Source organism: Dryas octopetala, chromosome 1, assembly GCF_963921425.1.
Source record: "Dryas octopetala chromosome 1, drDryOcto1.1, whole genome shotgun sequence".
Taxonomy (NCBI): Eukaryota; Viridiplantae; Streptophyta; class Magnoliopsida; order Rosales; family Rosaceae; genus Dryas; species Dryas octopetala.
In genome coordinates this window covers 25880275-25899293 of record NC_141366.1, presented here as the reverse complement: position 1 = coordinate 25899293, position 19019 = coordinate 25880275, and the positions used below count along the sequence as shown (strand labels likewise).

General features: G+C 35.2%; 1 protein-coding gene across 1 annotated transcript; it reads right to left on the bottom strand.

Annotated features, from left to right (window-relative positions):
• Nucleotides 1-4180: 4180 nt before the first annotated feature.
• On the bottom strand, nucleotides 4181-14993 carry LOC147299438 (Homeodomain-like superfamily protein). Its single transcript, XM_086252021.1, has 8 exons — nucleotides 14725-14993; nucleotides 10793-10900; nucleotides 10051-10710; nucleotides 8664-8743; nucleotides 7519-7950; nucleotides 7335-7421; nucleotides 7113-7207; nucleotides 4181-4725 (listed from the first exon to the last, which is right to left on the bottom strand). Exons 1-8 carry the CDS (start codon nucleotides 14729-14731, stop codon nucleotides 4656-4658), a joined length of 1539 nt encoding a protein of 512 aa, XP_086108147.1. The 5' UTR covers nucleotides 14732-14993; the 3' UTR covers nucleotides 4181-4655.
• Nucleotides 14994-19019: the final 4026 nt, after the last annotated feature.

The window sequence follows — 19019 nt, the reverse complement described above, 5'->3', positions numbered from 1 at the left end:
TCAACTCTGTCCAGCAACTTCATTTTCCTCACCTGCAAACACTAACTCACCTATTTCTTTAGATTAATCACTTAGCTTTTGTTAATTAGTTTGGCAGAGGATGTTGAATGAGGATATGGATTGATTACTCAATCCTTTGAGCTTGCTTGGCAATTCCTTTGCCTGTGGTGGTGGTGAGGTGGTGTAGAGTACGTATAGGATCCACGAAATTCAGGTGGGTGATTTGTGATCCTAGTTTTGTGGTTTTGTCATTAGTCCTTTGTTGTTTAATTTGTGGAATTGTGAAAATCATTTATTTAATTAATTGTGTAAGGTAAGTCTACCTTATTTGACTTATTATTTTAGTGATGGTGTGTGAAACCTTAATTTTGTAGGTAACACCTTATTCCTTATGATAGTGAACTGTTGTTGTTCAACTAATTGATACCATAATTAGAACGGTATACAAGTTAATTGTGATGGCACATCTAGATGTCGGTGATGCTTGTTTGAGTTATTTATTTGATTGTATTGTTGTTAGTCAATGGTTTGGCAAATTACTTGTTATTTTACAAGTAGAGAAAATATTGTTAATTAAAATGAATTAGGGAATTCTTTAGTGAATTCACATAACCTGTTTAATTATTGTGTAGCCCTACTTTTCATAATCGAACATCATAATCTGATTAAATAATCATTCGGTTATTATAATGAAAAGGTTTGTTTGAAGATTATATGCTTTGATTGTGTATATTCCTGAGATGCTAGATTGTGCATCATGTTTATGAATTGCTATATGGGTATGATTTAATACCAAAGATGATTTATTTACTGAGTTAAGTAGTAAATGCATGATTAACCGTTCTGGTCGGAATTCAACTTATTAAACAAGTCACATGATAAATTGTATTATTGTTATTGAAAGGTGAATCATATGTATTCAATTAATTGGAATGATACCCAAAATGGATGTGATGACACATTAGTTGCCAATTTGCTTTGCTAATAGAACGGATTTGTGATGGCTTTACTAATTTCCAATAATGCTCATTTTAAGCTATTTTCTATATAAATTGTTATTGGCCATTGTCTTGGCATTTTACTTGTTAGATTACAAGTCGTATATTTGTTAATAAATTAAAATGAGTTAGGGCACACTCTAGAGACTTCACTTAAGCTCTTGTTGTTGTGTGTGTGAGACCCTACTATATCTCATAATTGGATATTATAATTTGACTAAATAGTTACTCGGTAATGACGATTAATGTCTGTTAGAGAACTATTGTTTATTTGTGTCTTATTTGAGCCGTTTGAGCAGAGACACAAAAATTGGGCCAGGTTAGGCAGATATATAAATTGATATACAATTTATTCGAGAATAGTTTAGGTTGGTGATTGATTGGTTTGTTGCCTATATTACATGATAATTGGTATGACAACTGAGCATGATAATCAATAATTAATAAATTGTTTATGTGAATGATTATTGGATATGCTACTTAGAGTGCATTAAAAGTAGGCATGGCATTGAACATATCAATCATTATTGATATATTGATTACACTAATGATGTTGAAGTGTTTGGACCACTAACTTGAGACGAAGGGTCACATAGTGTAGACCTTGGGTTCGATCCCCTAAATCCACCGGTGGGGTTACCTAGTGAGCTGCGGCTCCCCATGGACGGTTGTTGTAATGTATACAACCGTGTGGTTACTACTTTTAAGAGTAAGCTAGGTTGTTTTGATCTGAGGATCAAATGGTCTGGACGTCTCGCTACCCGTACAATTTTTACGGACAAGGAGGTAGTTGATACATTTGATAATCGGTTAATGTGGGGTCCACTGTCATTTGTACAGGTATACAGGTGTTGCCTCTTCTGCAGGCCAGGTACGCATGCATTGGTGTGCATGACATATAATTCATATGGCATCATAATCATTAAAATGTGAATTTGATTATGAGATGTTGATTAATAGTTAAATTATTGATTAACTATTAAACGGTATGATGTATGTGTGATTTGTAATGAGCTTGAGATGTCATTACGTGTTTATTGTTGATGATGATGGTGATGTTTTACTACTATTTAAATGTGGTTGTTTATTCAGCTTTGATATTACTTCATGTTGATTTATGATGGTTGTTGTCACTGTTTAACCTGGATGTTGATTCCAAGATTAGTGTTGCAGGGTATTTTTATGTACTATACTGCTAAGTGTTAATTGTTACTGTTTGCTTATGGGCTGGCTCACCCATACGAGCTTGCGAAAGCTTACCGGTTTATTCTTTAATCCGGTGCACCATTCAACGCTGCAGCGGTTGGTTTTGCAGGTTAAGTAAGACTGAGGAAGCAGCGTGGAGGAGATGTGGCAATTGGTAAATCCAGAAATGGTTTTCTCTTTTATTTTGAAAATAGTAGTTTGTATTTACTTCAGCTCATTAATATTCGAAACAGTTGTACAAGATTACTATTTATTTAAGTAATCTTGGAGGTTGGTTTTTTGATCAAAGTATTTGATTGATTTATTCTGCTGTGTAATTTGCATTCTGATCCAACCCTGTATTTTGTTTTTAAACGCAGCCTTACATTGATTGTTCGGTTCTACATGCGAGTTGCCGAGCTTGGTAATTCCATCTAGGATTGAAGGGTCAGTGTGGCGCTGTAATACACCCGAATCTTCTAGCCTGAGGGTTTGGGACGTCACATAAAGAAAATTAAGTTAAAGAAAAGTGGTGCTCGTTAAGCGCATCAGTCTATGTAAATTAGATCATTGAGCTGCATCTGCATCTATAATTATCGCTCGATTCTTTTTCTTCGAAGTTTTCTACTTAACTCTTAATATTTGCTGGAGGGGAATTTTTTGGTTGAAAATTTGAAATTAGTAGTTTTATTGAAAATATATTATGTAGCAAGAAGCAATAGCTGAGCGCTTGTCGATAATTTTTGTCTTGGAACTTAATGATGCAACCAACTGTTCTGTTAAGTAAATAAATTAGTTATTTTGGGCTGAAAGTTAAAGGACCCTAAAATCAATCTAATCTACTTCATAAACAAATGTTCAAACGCTCAAACACTTCTTATCGGGCGTGCAAACGCTCATTTTAACTATTGACCAATTACAAGCATATGTTATTGTAAATGTTTAACAGTAATCACCATATAAAGGGGGCATATGATATTCTATTCTAAAACGGTTTAAAAATTTTTGTTTCTTATTTCGTCCCTATATATCAAAGATTACCAAAAAAAAAAAACAAACAGTTTTCTAAAATTTTTGGTATAAATTCAAGTTAGACACATAACTATATATGTTATTTCAACGGGATTCACGAACTTTCAAATATTTCAAATATACACATGATTTATTATATAAATTGAAAAATGAAATTTCGTCCATCAATTTATTGAGAGATCAGTTAAATGTCAGCTTGGCTTTTACTAACGGGGATTAATTGGCGACGTGGCACCAACTCAGCATATATTTCCCGCCAAACGAGCAACACATGTCCACTTGACACGGGCCCACACACTCATCACCTCTTTCCAGCTTGTCAAACGCTCTCCTGACCATTTAGTCTCCCAAAAACATCACGTTTTCCCCCAAATTTGAATATAAATCTCTCATTTGTGTTCAATGAGTGAGAAAAAGATGATGAGTTTGTGAACCTGTGTCAGGGGTTAGGTGGACCTGTGTCGTTCATTTGGCGGGAAATGAGCGACACGGATCCACCTAACCCCTGACACAAGCCCACAAACTCTCTCTCTATTATTATTAAATTGTGAGCCTGTGTCGCTCATTTGGAGGGAAATGTTTGCTGAAATAGCGCCACATCGCCAAGTAATCCTGGTCAGCAAAAGCCAAGCTGTCATTTAACTGATCTCTCAACGAATCAATGAACATAAATTTATTTTTCAATTTAGATAATAAATCGGGTGTATATTTGAAATATTTTAAAGTTCATGTATCCCGTTGAAATAACTTATATAATTACGTGTCTAAATTGAATTTATGCCAAAATTTTTATTTAAATTTGTATGTACTACTTTCTTGTAGGATGGTTGTGAATCAACATTTCACAAGTAACATGTAAAAAAATAAAGTAAATCACCATTGTTTTGACGTAATTGTAGGTTGTAATTTTAACTGAGTCCTTTACAACCTACAATTACCCTCCACTGAGGGACCTGCTACACAAATTACAATGGAAAAGAACTATCATTATCGACAATACTCGGTGAACTGGAAAACACTAATAAGTGACAATATTTCTCTTCCAGTTTACAAACTAAAGCAAGCCCAAATTTAGTTGCAGAAAGCACTGCTATCATTTAGCCAACAAGAATCTGTAATGTGGGTTGGATCAGCTTTGCTTCTAATACCACTACCCTTAGCAGAGATTTACAATTGAACTATCATCTCTCTCACACGCTCCGCAAAAGCAGTAAAAGTTGTAGAAAAAGAAAATATTTTCTACACATATTAACAGGTGATCACTCGAAGGGAAAAACAGACCAGAATATTAACCAAATTTTGCTGCTGATGACAACAATGCTCCTGATATGCTCCTGATGTGCTTATATAGAATACATGCTCTATTCAACTGTACATTCCTCATTCCTAGAGCCTTGTGAATCCCCTCCAATTTTATCATCTTTCTTCACGTACGGGATCTCAATCCACAGAAGAATTCGTTTCTGCAGTCTCATCCTCACTGAAGCTAGATGGCATCTCCATGGCAGTTCTAAATGATGAACAATGCAGTCAGAAGGCAGATAGCCATGTAGGATCCATAAAATATTTATGCAGGCAATTAATTATACTCCTTGATATTCTTACGCTTGCAACATGAATAGAGTAATACTTTGTTGAACTTTAATCCTCGAAAGGACACGAAAAGGAATCACAATCAAGCGACAACAAAACCATTTATTTTCTATTTAGACAGTACTCGGAAGTAGGATACTGTTCTCGTCTCATGCATCTGGACTCGTGCAAAAACTTAGATAAAGTGGATGATCAAGATTCCAATCACAGTGACACCTTCATTCTAAAGGCATTCCCACCTTCCATCATCCGAGCTTAATTTATATGGACATCAACAAGCATAAGAATCAACTCATCAAAAGTCGGAGCCTCATAGAGTGTCAGATATTGTGAAAGATGCCTAATAGAGTTATTACTAATAATAGCATGTCATCATGGTAAAGAGAAATGCTACTGTTGCTTGACCAAGAAAGTTGAGCGGATCACTATGAAATCCGTTGCCAGTTGGGAAAAGATAACAGTCCAACCCAGAATAGCTTGCCATCTACCACATCTGTATATTAACTCTGATATTTAAAATTACTAGCTTAACATACAACAAATAATTTTTGTTAATAAGAAATAATAATTCATTGATTAAAAGAAACAAATACAAAAACAGAGGACAAGAAGAAAGTACGCTGCACTAAAAAACCTCCTCCTAACAGTAGTTAGAAAAACGAACTGCACATCAAATATATATCCACTGCACAAAGGGGTCTAGGAGAGTTAGCTCTTTAATCCAAAAAGACAGCAAAGAAAGAACTGCCCCTAAACTCTGCCGATACCAAAGCCCATAAGGAAGCCCAAAATCGAACCCTCTCCCAAAAAATTCCATCTCTCCCCTAACATTATCAGACACCTTCCTATTCTGTTCCATCCAAATTACCCAGAAAACAGCCATTACAGCACATTTCCCCAGAAGCACACCTCTCTACTGTCCTCCAAAAAAACTTATGACTCACACAAGATTCTAGAATAACCCAGTTCAAATCAGTCTCTCTAAACATCCTAAACCATAAGAAAGTTGCAATCAGGCAGTGAAGAAACAAATGATCCACAGTCTCAGCACCCATTTTATAAATAAAACATCAATGGGGGAAAGGCAGACAAAAGGTCTTCTGCTCTGAACCATGGCACATGTATTAACCCTCCCACGAGCAATAATCCAAGCTAAACCCTGTACCTCAGAGGGTACTTTAGCCTTCCAAATTACAAAAGAGGGAATAAAAGGAGAAAGCCAAGGGTTAGAAGAAAACACCCCCAATGACTCATAACTCCAAAACAAACTCCCCGACTTCCTCATCATTTAGATTGCTACGGAACCCAAAATCACATGTCAATGGATAGGAAAGAGGATAAGCACACATACTAGCAATGGAAGTAGTATGGGATAGTGACAACCTGTACAACCGAGGAAAAGAATGGCAGGACGAAGTTTCTCCAACCCAACATTCTTCCCAAATCCTCACCTTATTCCCAATACCCACCTCCAAACAACAAGAAGAGAGAGAATTAATGCCTCGAGAGATGTCTTTCCATGGGCAGCGACTTGAACACTAATCAAAATGTTGGAATCCCAACTGTTCCATGCAGCCATATTTACTTCTATGACAGCAAACCAAAGGGAATCCCTCTCCTCCAGGAATCTAACCATTTCCCAAGTAACACCCCATTTATTTTTACCAAATTTCCCACCCCCAATCTCCCTTTTTCTTTCACTCATACCACATCCCGTCTAACCAAATGGTCTTTCCTCCCTTCTGCCACACCTTCCCATAAAGAATTTCTCATCAAGCTCTCTATCCTTTTGGCCACACTGCTTGGAATAGTGAGAGATAATAAATCGGAAAACTACTTAAAATATATTGAATTAATGCTAGTCTGCCTCCCAATGATAGACAGGCTTCCTTTTCCACTTTCTCCACCACTGGGTCCCAGAAACTACTTGCCCTTGGATTCCCTCCTTGCCACAAACCCAAATACTTCAGGGGCCACCTCCCCGTACCACACCCCAGGGCTGCTGTTAACTCCACATTACCATTTTGAGTATTTTACTCCATTGATAAACACTTTTCTCTATTAAATCTTCATGTCGGGAAAGTGCACAAAAAGATTCTACCACCCTAAAGCCAAATTACTCAAGTGGACATTATTTAAACATGTACTGGGGGAAAATGTGACTTTGCAGACTTAATTTAACCGGACAATAGAGGAAACAAAGCCCTAGTAAAATTTAAAAAATAAAAAAAATAAAATAAAAAACAAAAACAAAAACAAAGGCACACATGCACAATTAAAAAAAATGCCATAAATTATACCAACCTTTTAATCTGATTTTTACGAGGTGGCAATTGAACAAATGATGAATTTGTCGCATAATCTCGTTGAGGGAAATTAACTCTGGCTTGTTTTGCAGCCTTCATCAGTAAGGAAAAAGGATGTCAACATAAAGCAAACCACCATGCATACACAAGCAATAGTATGTACTTATGTATGTATGCCATGCATGCATATTAACAATGTGCCATCAAAATTCAAACTCACCGCCATTTCATCTGTAGAATTCATCTTTACTCTAAGTGGATTGTGATAGTCTTTCATGACCTTACATTCTCCATCAAGTTTCTCCTCCTTGAACACATAGCAAAAAATAGTCACAAGCCAAGTACTTTCAATATGGGAGTTGTTGAATAATAGAGCATAGAAGTTGAAAGGCATAGAGAAATACCTTTGCGATCATCGTAAATAGTCCTCTCTCTGTGTCATCAGTCTCAGAATGCTTAACTATAGAATTCAAAGGCTTTGACTTCAAGTAATCACTCCTTTGGACAAACTTGGGCCTACTAACTTTATCATAATCATGTAACCAAGGCTCTGTTTGTTCACTGCTAATTTTCCTACCATAGTGACCCTGCTTAGAGCTCATTCTATTTTTCTTATTGCTATTATAAGCAGAGGCTCCTCCAGCAGTTTTATCATAAATGTCCAAGGAAGAGTTTTGGCCAGGGGATGAATTGGTATGGTTGAGATAAGTCGACTTTTGTCTAAATTTCTTGCAAGATTTCTTCTCCAGAAGATCAAACCCATGGATGATGCTAGGATTTGCCTGCTGCATATACGAATCCTGGGAACTTAACTTGGAATTGCATACTTCATATCTCTGCAAGGGCATGAAAAGGTGCAAAAATTATTAAAACAGGGAGGGAGGGAAGAGAGAGAATATCTCAACAGTGTCAACATTTTAAAATAAATACAAAGACCTTGAGAGCAAGTGTCTTTGTTTTGATTTATTTAGAGAGCAAGTGTCTTTGGGGTGGTTTATTTGTAACTAGATGTTTGTGGACATCTTGTCCACTGATTCTATGAATTTTGTACCATGCAAAAATGCAGGAGATGCAATGGTTCACAGTAATGTAACAGTAGAGGTTGGGGGATTTTATTTTACATTTCAGAGGGTGAAAGGGACTTGGCAGTAAAGGACAGGATTCATGGGGTTCAGTGTAACAGCAGGCCACACTTCTCCAGTAACAGAAATTGTGGTGCATTGGAGATGGAGAAGATTGTGTTACAGCAAGAATTGAGCCTAAAGTTATATATATTCCATTAACTGGAATAATTATGTTGAATAAACATTTTGACTCCTGAAGATTTATGTTGAATAGCATCTGGCACATAAGCATTCAGAATCAATATCAATTGATTTCATAAATCTTCCCCGTCATTATTATCTTATATGATGAAAATGAACAACGAAATTAGCTCTTCCATATATTTACACCCTCGAACACAACCATCATATTTCAAATAGAAACAGTTTTTTCCCCACCAGATCTTTCAAAATATAACACAAAATGTATCAGAAGGTCCACTTACAGTGCTTGGACTTGGTTGCCTTTTCACTCCAGAAATGTCAGGAGAATGGAGGAGAACAGGATTACCAACAATGGACGGTTCTGCCATAGCATTGAACAAATGAGACATATAAGACTACTCTGCAAGAACCTAATATATAGATATTCAAACAAATATCCAGGGTTAATACTAAGATACTGAAGACTGTGAATAAAAGCATACCACACTCCGCCAGAGTAACTTTGAAATAAAAGAGCGAGGGAGAGAAGCAATTTTTTAGCCTCATTAACAAGGGAAGTTTTGAAAACTAACCCTTTTTTGTTTTCATTAAAGACTGTTAACCATTTTTTTCAGAATTTAGAAATTTAAACATCGAGTAATGCTCGAGCTCCCATCGAGAAGTGCTAGCCCTTATTTGTTTTCATTAAAGACTTTTAACCCTTTTTTTAAGAATTTAGAAATTTAACCCTCAAGTAATGCTCGAGCTCCCATCAAGAAGTGCTCAATCCCCCAACAAACATTACTTGACAGGCTTCGAGCAAATTAAATAGTGTCACTTAACACCTCCCTTAACCTCGAGGCCAACAGCTTACCAATTATACTGTACCGACTAGTCACCAAACTTATAGATCTGTAATTCCCAATCTTCAATGACTCCACCTTCACTTCTCTTTTCATTGCCCTAGCTTTATTGGGGCCATACACTGTAGATAGTCACCAATCTTGTCCATTTATCCCCTTAATTTTATTGAGACCAAAAAGACAAAGTTTGCCCTTTAATGTCAATCTTACAAAACTACCATTATGTAATATTTGCCGGTAAAATTCCACTAACTCCACATTCCTCACAACTATCCATGTATTAAAAAGAGTCCAAAAAAATAAAAGGAAGCCAAAAATAGAAACACAATTCAAGATTTATGCTACTACACTGAACAAAACACACTGGTATCAGGTAAACCATAAAATCAGCCCTCCATATAGAACAATTTGCATAATCTTCATGAAACTGTACTATAATACAATAAACTGTCAAACACTTCAAAATTTTGTTTCAATGGTTTTACTTGAAATGGAAGTATTTACATCACCTATGCGCAAACCAGATTAACCCATTGTATAGTCAAAATAAAACCTACACCCTACTTTTTTCTCATAAACCATCATCATCTTATTTCCCGAAAGCAACACTTACACCATCTCACGGTTTGTTCAACACTGCTTGAGCCAGTTAACGCACTCGATAATCATTCTCAAAAACAAAGTAAAATATGATTGAAACATGAGAACACCAATACAGGTTAAGCAGCATGATCTAAAACATAGTAATCAGGCTTACCGTTCTCAGACGACTAATTGCATGGAATGTAAAATTTGTTCTCTTGCCAGAAATTATGTTACGACTTACCATGGACAGGATCCATAATTGGGGATTCAAATGCACCAGGAGGAAGCAGATCAAATTCTACACCTAATGGAGGACCATCCTCCCTATAATGCCTCCCGAGTTGCCTCTTAACAGCTGTAATAGCAGCATTTTCTATTTCACCTTTCACTTTCAAAAACCCTGAAGGCTTATATCCCATTTTCCCTGTGCCCTTGGAATTTATGGGTGAAAAGACTCCATCATGTGTTAGGAATCTAGAAGTTTCCATATCATATGGATCGTCATTTTGAGTAAAGAATCTATCTTGTAAAGATGAGCTACTTTCTGAAGATGTATTATCCATGCCACCAACTCTTTCTGTATAATGACTCCTATGCTCATGGCTTAGATCTGCAGCTGGGAAATCATGCCCAGAAAGCCTTCGACTTTCAACCTCCTTTGGATCAACAAACTTATAATCTCCATGTTTGGTACTGCCACATGAGTCTTGCCCAAGTCCACTAGCTCGATCCTGAATAACACCACTTGAACGATCTTGCCGTCCATTAGCACATGTTTCATTTCTCAACAATCTTTTGTCTTTTAACCTTCTGTGGCAAAACCATCCAGATACCTGCTTTTCTGACAATCCTAACTGCTCCGCAAGTTGTGATTTCATTTCTTCTGTAGGATATTTATGCTCTGGAAAAAGAATTTTACTTTGAGAAATTTGATGACTCAAAACTGAGTAAGACAAAAAATATAACAAGAGAAGCATTCTTACCATTATAAAATTTCTCCAAAGCTGTAACCTGGGATGGTGTCTTGAGCCGTCTTTTTTTATTATTATCTAGGGAAGCTTTATTCTCCTCAGAATTCAGTTCATTCGATTCTAAACATCAACCGAAGAGTGAAGAGGTTATGTTAGTCACAAAATGAAATCTATGATAGGATAAACATATATCTATCAGCACATATTTGTTACCCTATTGGCTTCCCTGTATGAATATAATATTCCATTTGATCAAATGTAAAACAAATAAATGAGTTTCGTGGTGGTGGTACTCATAGTAAAGTTTGGTGCTAAAAACACTGTAGCTAACTTCAGGACATGCGCATGATCCATGCAAATAGGACTCGACAAAACCCTCATCCCTATTACTTGAGTTCAACCACAGAAAAATTTGCCATATCTCCCTAAGTGTGAGCCACATCTTCTGTTAAGTATATATTTTGTGCTCTTTTAAATCCTTTACTTCTATTGACCAAAAACAATTTCCCTTACTTCTGATCTGCTAAAACGTCCCTTTTGATTTATTGGATCTCTACCTAATATGAGTAAAGTGCAAACGATACTTTCTGCCTAGTCAACCCAAGTTTTTTATGGGAAACAAGAACTTTATTGAAAAAGGAAACAAAATATCTAAGGAGTTGGACAAGTAGTCTACCCAAGACAAACCAACTGCAAGTAAATCACCTAGGGCAAACCAACTACAAACATAAAGCTAGCAACCAACCATTAACCTAAAACTCTCGTCCAATAAAGAAACATAACCCTAAAAGGAATATGTCCCTAAAAGTCAAAAATAAAAGTCATCTCCTCTGCCCTATTGTTGAAGATCCTTCTATTTGTCTCCAATCACACAGTCCAAATAAAAGCCAGCACTAACCCTCAATGAAATTACAATCAATAACTCTCGGCATGAACCTATGGAGCATATACTATTGTTAAAAGAAACAGGGAGAGGGATCTCCTTGTCTCAACACCCAAGAAGCACCAAATCTCCCTCTTGGTATTCCATTAACTATCACTGAAGATTTCAAAGGATAAAGGCAATCCAGGTCCTCCATCTAGCTAACACATGGTCTAAGAAAGTCTAGTCAACATGGTCATCTGCTTTTTGAAAGTCAGCCTTACAGACCAAACCTTCCCTCTTCCCAGATCCCTGAATAGCCCCAATTCTCCTCTCAGAACAATTCCACAAGTCAGGAAATTCCACAATTCTTCACTTAATTTTCATATACAATTTAGGTTCCAAGAAACAACCAAGGAGGAGTGAGAAAGAAGCAAAGGAGGAAATGGTTGCATTGTGATTCAACAATTCCAAAGTTTAAAAACCTAAATTTTAGGACTCTTACAAAGTTATTCTAGCAGTAATATTCACATGAATAACTTTCTTTATTAAGATTACAATAAGGATGGGGCTATTTGAATCCACAATATTGTTCATTTGACCCCCTCCATTTGTTTTTGTTAGTAAAAGTACAACTTCAACCTTACTTATTATTTTTATTCCATATTTTTTCTTCTGTTATTTTAACTTAAAAAGTAGCATGGTCATGGTGTCACCCAAGTCCAGCCACTTTGGGTTGAGAGGCGCAGAGTTCTGGCACCAGCCAATGCCTTGGGTTGCCTCTGCAAAAGGAGGTGGGGTCAGGGTTGATGGTGGGTATAATGATAGAGGAAAAAGAAATGGGAAGGAAGAGGTGGAGGACAATGAAGCAAATTCATACGCATCCCTCTTGGGCTTTAGAACCTGGAGAACATTGAAGCTCTTTTCTGCCATCATAGCACAGAGAGATAGATAAGGGTTTGGAGAAACTAAGAGGTGGTTCCTAATCTCTATAATTGAAACGTTTTCCCTCTTTTCTCTCTCTTCATGTGTCACTTTGAGAGCTCCGAGCTCCGAGCTCCTTGCCATGGTAGATTTGGAATGAAGAAATCTGATGGGTTTGTCTTTGCAGATGAAGGAAGCAAAGAATGAATTAATAGCTTATATTTTCTCATTGTTTTAAAACAAGTTAGAATGGAAGTCTTGGCGAGGATGCTTCTGGATTTCAAACCCCAACAGAGGGGTTGCAGTGGAGAGGAAGGTTTTTTATTTTCTTATTTTTTGTTTTTCATTTTATTTTAGGGGTAAAAGTGGATTTAGAGTTTTTTTAAAAAAAAAAAATCAGGTGGGTAGAGAAAGTAATTTTGTGGGTTCAAATAGCCCCACCCTTACAATATTTGTGGCTATGCCCGTTGACTTTTCTTTTTGAGACAACAAATAATAAAACGGTCTCCTCAGCTAAGGACCTCCTGACAGAAACATAAAATGGTGGGAAGTATATGCAATTCCCTCCCTAGGTTGCAGGAATCTTCTATATGAAATGATTGCTTAAACTGAACCTTTCCAACAAAATCTTCCAAAACTAGTCACCACTCCAATTCTCGATATTCAAGTGGGAAAATTAGAAGATTCCCTGTAATTCTCACTCCTAACAAGACAAATGAGCATGATAATTGCAAAGCTAAACCTCCCACCTATGCAACTTCATGCTTCTGATCTTTCATGCTTCTTCAGATCAGAAGCATTCAGCCAAAAACTTGGATTGTGAAGGTCACACCTACAAATGGCTTAGTTTACAAAAACATCTAAAGTATTTCTGTTCATGAACTAAAAAACATGTAACTTATAAACAGGTTTGCAACCTATTTCTGTACATTCAAAGTTCAAGCATACAAATATAGTATTCAGGAAAGATATTAGATTGCCTTAACTTCAGTAAACACGGTGGTCATGTAAACTTTTTCCTTTCTTTTTTTTCAATTTTAATAGAGTTCCCTAATCCCCTATATTAACTAGCGGGACTCTTACAGTAGGGCATTCTCACACTGACAGTATTGAAACTTATTTATTACACGAGTCCCTTCCAAAGCCTTGACCTATGAGTCAAGTGTACCCATAGGTGTAAGAGCCTGTTTCTGGATGTAGGCAGGTCATGTTCACATGCCAAACAGCATCCTGTTTCACAAGCTGTTTTCAAGTCTTTTTTTTCAATCAACACAAACTTTTTAAGTTAACCTAAATGATATTGTCATTCATGCATTTCATGATGCCCTAAAAAATACTTACAAATGCTTAACTGTTTTTTCTTTCACTAACTTCACCAAAATTTATGTGATGCTAATACACTCGCTTTTCATATATTAATTCAAAATTTCAAACACAAACCAGTTTTTCCCTTTTGTAGAAACATTCTTGTTTCGTAACTGATTGATACAATCATATAAAACAGATCCAAATACTTGAGCTTTGCTAGTGAAGCACAAGAACATTTGACAATCAAATATATAACAAGGACAAAACATAACAATATTAACCATAGCAATTACAGAGAATTTATAAGGTCGAACAAGCCTACCAGGAAAAATCATAAAGGGATAATTTCTACAAACAGTGAAGAATTTCCTAACATTTCCACATCATCGTGATTAATAATGTTACCATACTTTGTGCCAATAGACTAAATGCAGCTCAGAAAACAACTCAGTAAACTTAAAAATTAAAATAAAACCCTAAGGCCGAATTTTGTGTCTAAAATAAAATGTAGGAAACGTAAAGCATTAAAAATATATTAGACTCACGGCCAAACAAAATGAAATATTAGACTCTACTAGCATTGGTACTCGATAAGACAGAAGGAAACACAAAACAACTAGAAATCAAAGCCCCAATTTCCTGCACTTATCTTAATTCCTCAATAACCAAACACCCAATATTCAAAAGCCACATACCCTCTTCACCATTAGAACAAACTCTCCATGCATAAAATAAACCAAAATCCCAAATACAAACAAGCAATCCAAAGAAAGGAATTCACATAAATCAATCAGAAAATACAAAATCCATATCTCAAAAATATCTTAGATAGAGAGAAAAGCAACAATACCTTCCATGGTGTGAGTTTCCGAGGATTCTCTCCTCTGTTAGTTTTTTACTTCTAAAGGCCTAAAATGCGAAACCCATTAGACCGTTTGGCGAAACAGATTGAAGCAAAAGAGTATACAATTGAGTCTGCAAGTTTTTGTTTGCACCCAATTAAATTTTGGTTTTAGAGAGAGAAAGAAAAGGTTCAAAGGTAGAGGGAATTCTCTTTCTTCTGTTTTCCTCTGTTTTCCTTCATTTGGTTTGGTTCTTCAACCAAAATCCAAATTAACTCTCACAGTTGGGCTTTTTCTTTTCTTTTGCCGTTTTCGGTTTAGCTTTATTTATTTAAATCCGATATTTTTGGTTTATATTTAAATCCAATTTTGGCTATTCATTCCCTTTTTTCTGTTAATTTTCTTCATCCAAATTGACTTTTAAGTTTTAACGAACGCACCCTGCACAAAAAAACAAAAACAAAAATGACCAAAAAGTTTTATTTTGAAAATAGGGTTTTTTTCATATTTAGTACTTGAATTTTGACCATTGTCTTAATGTGGTACGTAAACTTTTATTTGTTCCAATTGAGTACCTAAACTTTTATTTTGTGTCTAATAGGTACCAAAATAAATTTCTGTTAAAATTATCAACAAAAGTTGGGGGCAATATAGTCACTTCAAAAAATTTATTTTTTAATTTTAATTTTTAATTTTTTTTGTTTGTTGTGTGTTTTTTTTAAATAATTTTAAACATATAAAGAAAATAATTAAAATATACTTTGACTATATTGCCCTTAATTTTTATTGACAATTTTAACAAAAATTCATTTTGGTACCTATTAACACAAAATAAAAGTTTAGGTACTCAATTGGGACAAATAAAAGTTTAGGTACCACATTAAGACAAGGGTCAAAGTTTAGGTACTAAATATGAAATAAACCCTTGAAAATAAAAAGAATGAGTCCTCTAAAAAACAAAAGAGAGAGAGAATTGAAGTCTAAAGAGTAAAATTTCGTTTTTTGGGGTATTGAAATTTTAACACCATATCAAATTAATTTTGAAAAATTTCGCCAAAATTTCGGCGAAATTTTCGGAGGTAGAGACCAGAGGGAGAGAAGGGAGGCAAAAACCAGAGAGGGGGGGAAGAGGTAGAGATGCCGTCACCAGAGGAAGAGAAGAGATCGGGGAGGAAGAGACAGAGTTGCCGTCACCGGAGGGAGAGAAGAGATTCGGGGAGGGAGAGGAGGAAGAGAGGGAGATCAGGGGAGGAAGAGATCGGGGAGGGAGAAGAAATCAGGGAGGGGACAAGGGAGGAGGGAAGAGGGAAGAGGGAGTGAAGGACTGGGAGAGGAGAGAGAAATATAAGGTTTCACAGAGAAGAGAAATGAGAGGAAGACTACTGGAGAGTCACGGGGGAAGAAAAGAAAAGAAAAAAAAAGTTTATGGTTGATTGGGGTTTGGAGCTTTTGGGCAATTGGAAAGAAAAAAAAAAAAAAAAGGTTTAGGTTTTGTTTAGGGTTTCGTTTGGCTGTTTTGGTGTTTCGTTTATTTTTAAACCCTAATACATTTCTATATAAAAAATTATTAAAAAAATACTCTAAAGGGCCTAAATTCTAATATCTTATACCATATCTTAAACAATATAGAGTATATAGGGTTTAATGTATAGATTATAAACTATAAAGAGTATTAAGGTATATAGAGATTAATTATTAATTAGTGACCTATTTTTTTAATAGTATTTGCCTCTAGTGCGCATTATATTCACCTTATATCACATGAAACCTACTATATAATTTGGTTTCTTCAATGTGTTTTATCAGTGTAGTAAATAATATGTTAAATAAACATATGGTCAAGTTTTATTCAAAATTTTCGTATTTTGATAGCATTTTTTGTCGTTTTTGTCCGATTTTGTCGAAATCAAAATTTTAATCGAAATTTCCAACGAAAATTTTCTCAAAACCGAAATTTTACTCCTTGGTACTACCTTAGACAATAAAAAGATTTATTACTTACACCCGTTTTTAGCATCTTGATTTTTGACTATTAGACCAAGATTTAGTAGATTTTGGAGAAGATTTGGAAGAAAATCAAGATAATTATGACTATTGATAATTACCTTGCTGATTTTATCTTAATTTTTGGAGATTTTACCAAATATTTAATTGAATAAATTAGTGTAGGATGCATGACAAACATCCTATTTAGGGCCCATTTGGGACTACTTTTAGAACTATCAAAAGTACGTGTTTTCAGATTAGTAAAAGTGTTTATGATTTTGTTTGGCAAAAATAAATAAAAGTGCTTATAGATTATAAAAACGCTTTTAAGATTTTTTAGAAACACTTCCAAGTGCTTTTGCATGAACAACTTGAAATTTTTATAAAAATTTTTATGTGCTTATAAGTAAAAGCGTTCCAGCAAAAACACTACTGAGTATAAGCGCTTTCTAAGAAGCAGTGTCAAACGGGTTAAGCTGCACTACACCTACTTGTAAAATGTAACAATAAGGTTACTTTTGTAACCTCCAAGTCACCTAGGTCAATTCATTAGCTAACTATCCACTTTTTCATTTACGTTTTTGCCCTTTATTCCGTTTTTTAGTTTTTTTTCGTTAGTTAATTTGATTTAGTTTCAATTTTTTTGTTTTTCATTTTGAATTCAATTTTCTTCTCTCAAATCCCTGAGTCGATTTCGCGAGTCGATCTCTCATCTCTTCTCTCTCAAATTTTGTGCTTCAATATCTCATCACGCAAATTATGCGCTCGAGCTTTTGAAGCTTTGCTAATCGACTTGCAAGTTTGGTTTTGTTTGAATTATGATTTGATTTTATATTTTAATGTTTGATTTTGATTTTTGAATTGGATTTTTGATTTCTGAAGATCGAGATCGATATGTTTGTTCGATTTCCAGTTTATGGCGTTTCATATTGAAGTTTATAGTGTTTAATTTTTACTGCTCTGTTTCAGTTGGTTCTGTTTTTGTGTTCGATGATTTGATTTTAAACCCTTAGTTTGTAGTTGTATTTCTAATTTGTTATTAATTTTGATTTTGTAGTTGCATGCAGTAGAAATCGATTTCGAGATTTTTTGTTTCTTAATTTTGTGAACGATTTTTATAGTTTTGGTTATTTGATATTTATTCATGATTTTGTTAGTTTCAATTTTAAGTTAACTGAGATTTGCTATATGCTTTTGAATTTTCGTTTTTATTGTTGTGCAGTTTCAGTTAAACATAAGCAACACAAAACAACAACAAAAAAAAAATCTTAAATTCTCCCTGCAAACTCAAATCAAACATTGGCCTCAATGTTAAAACAAGAAAAGCATGCAACGAATGAGTAAAGACAAAGATAGAGGTAAAAGTAAATGGGCAAAAGTGTAAAGAAAACTCCCCCTTGATGCGAGTAGGACGATCCAAGCAAAAGTCGTACGCGCAGCAAAACCATCTTCTTCAAAGGGTGTTCTACGAACATTGGGTTGCCTCCCAAGAAGCGCTAAGTTTTACATCTTCAACCAAACATAAAACTTCCTCAAGAAAGAGTAGGATCGTCAAGGCAACACGCCTCATTCTCACTGGCCATGCAAACTAACTTTAAGTAAGGTTTAAGTCTATGGCCGTTTACTTTTAGAATTAATTAACGTAGGATACATGACAAACATTTTATTTAACTTCTACTACACCTATTGTTCAAATTTAACTATAAGGAAACCTTTGTAAGTATTAGTCACATAGCAGATGATCATACTGTTCATGTCAAATCCTTTTATGTGTCATTTTGCCTTGTTGTCTCTTGGTGGAAAATTTATTAGCTGCCTTTGATTTCAACCATACAATATTTAATACTTTAATAATAAAGAATGTTGAATTAATGGATTGAAGCATTAATATTAGCTTGCCGTGTACCTTTTGAGTTGAGCTTCAGTTTACACACAGAGAGATCAAGAATAGGCGGAGAGAAAAAAAACAACAGAAGCAAGAAGAAGAAAAAACCAAACCAGCAACCAAGTCTCTCTCTCTCTCTGTGAAATAATGCTCTGTCTGTAAATGTGTCAGAGACTATGGTTGTCCTTTTTGTTTTATAGCAACTTCCGTTTTCAATTTTATAGTTTATTTGATTTCGATTGCAGATCTATATTTATCTTTTCTTTTTAGCTTAAATCTGTAATTGATTGTACTGAAATCGATTTTTCAGTTCACTATTTCAATTTTAGTTCGTAGTTGTAGTTTACAGTTTCAGTTTCAGTTCACAGTTTCAGTTTGCAGTTGCAGTTTCAGTTCAATTCATAGTTTCAGTTCACAGTTTCAATTTCAGTT

Coding starts and splice junctions, on each gene's coding strand:
- LOC147299438 (XM_086252021.1), bottom strand. Junction 10,711..10,792: donor TTTGGAGAAATTTTATAATG/GTAAGAATGCTT, acceptor TTCTTTTTCCAG/AGCATAAATATCCTACAGAA. Junction 4,726..7,112: donor CGTAAAAATCAGATTAAAAG/GTTGGTATAATT, acceptor TTCATCATTTAG/AACTGCCATGGAGATGCCAT.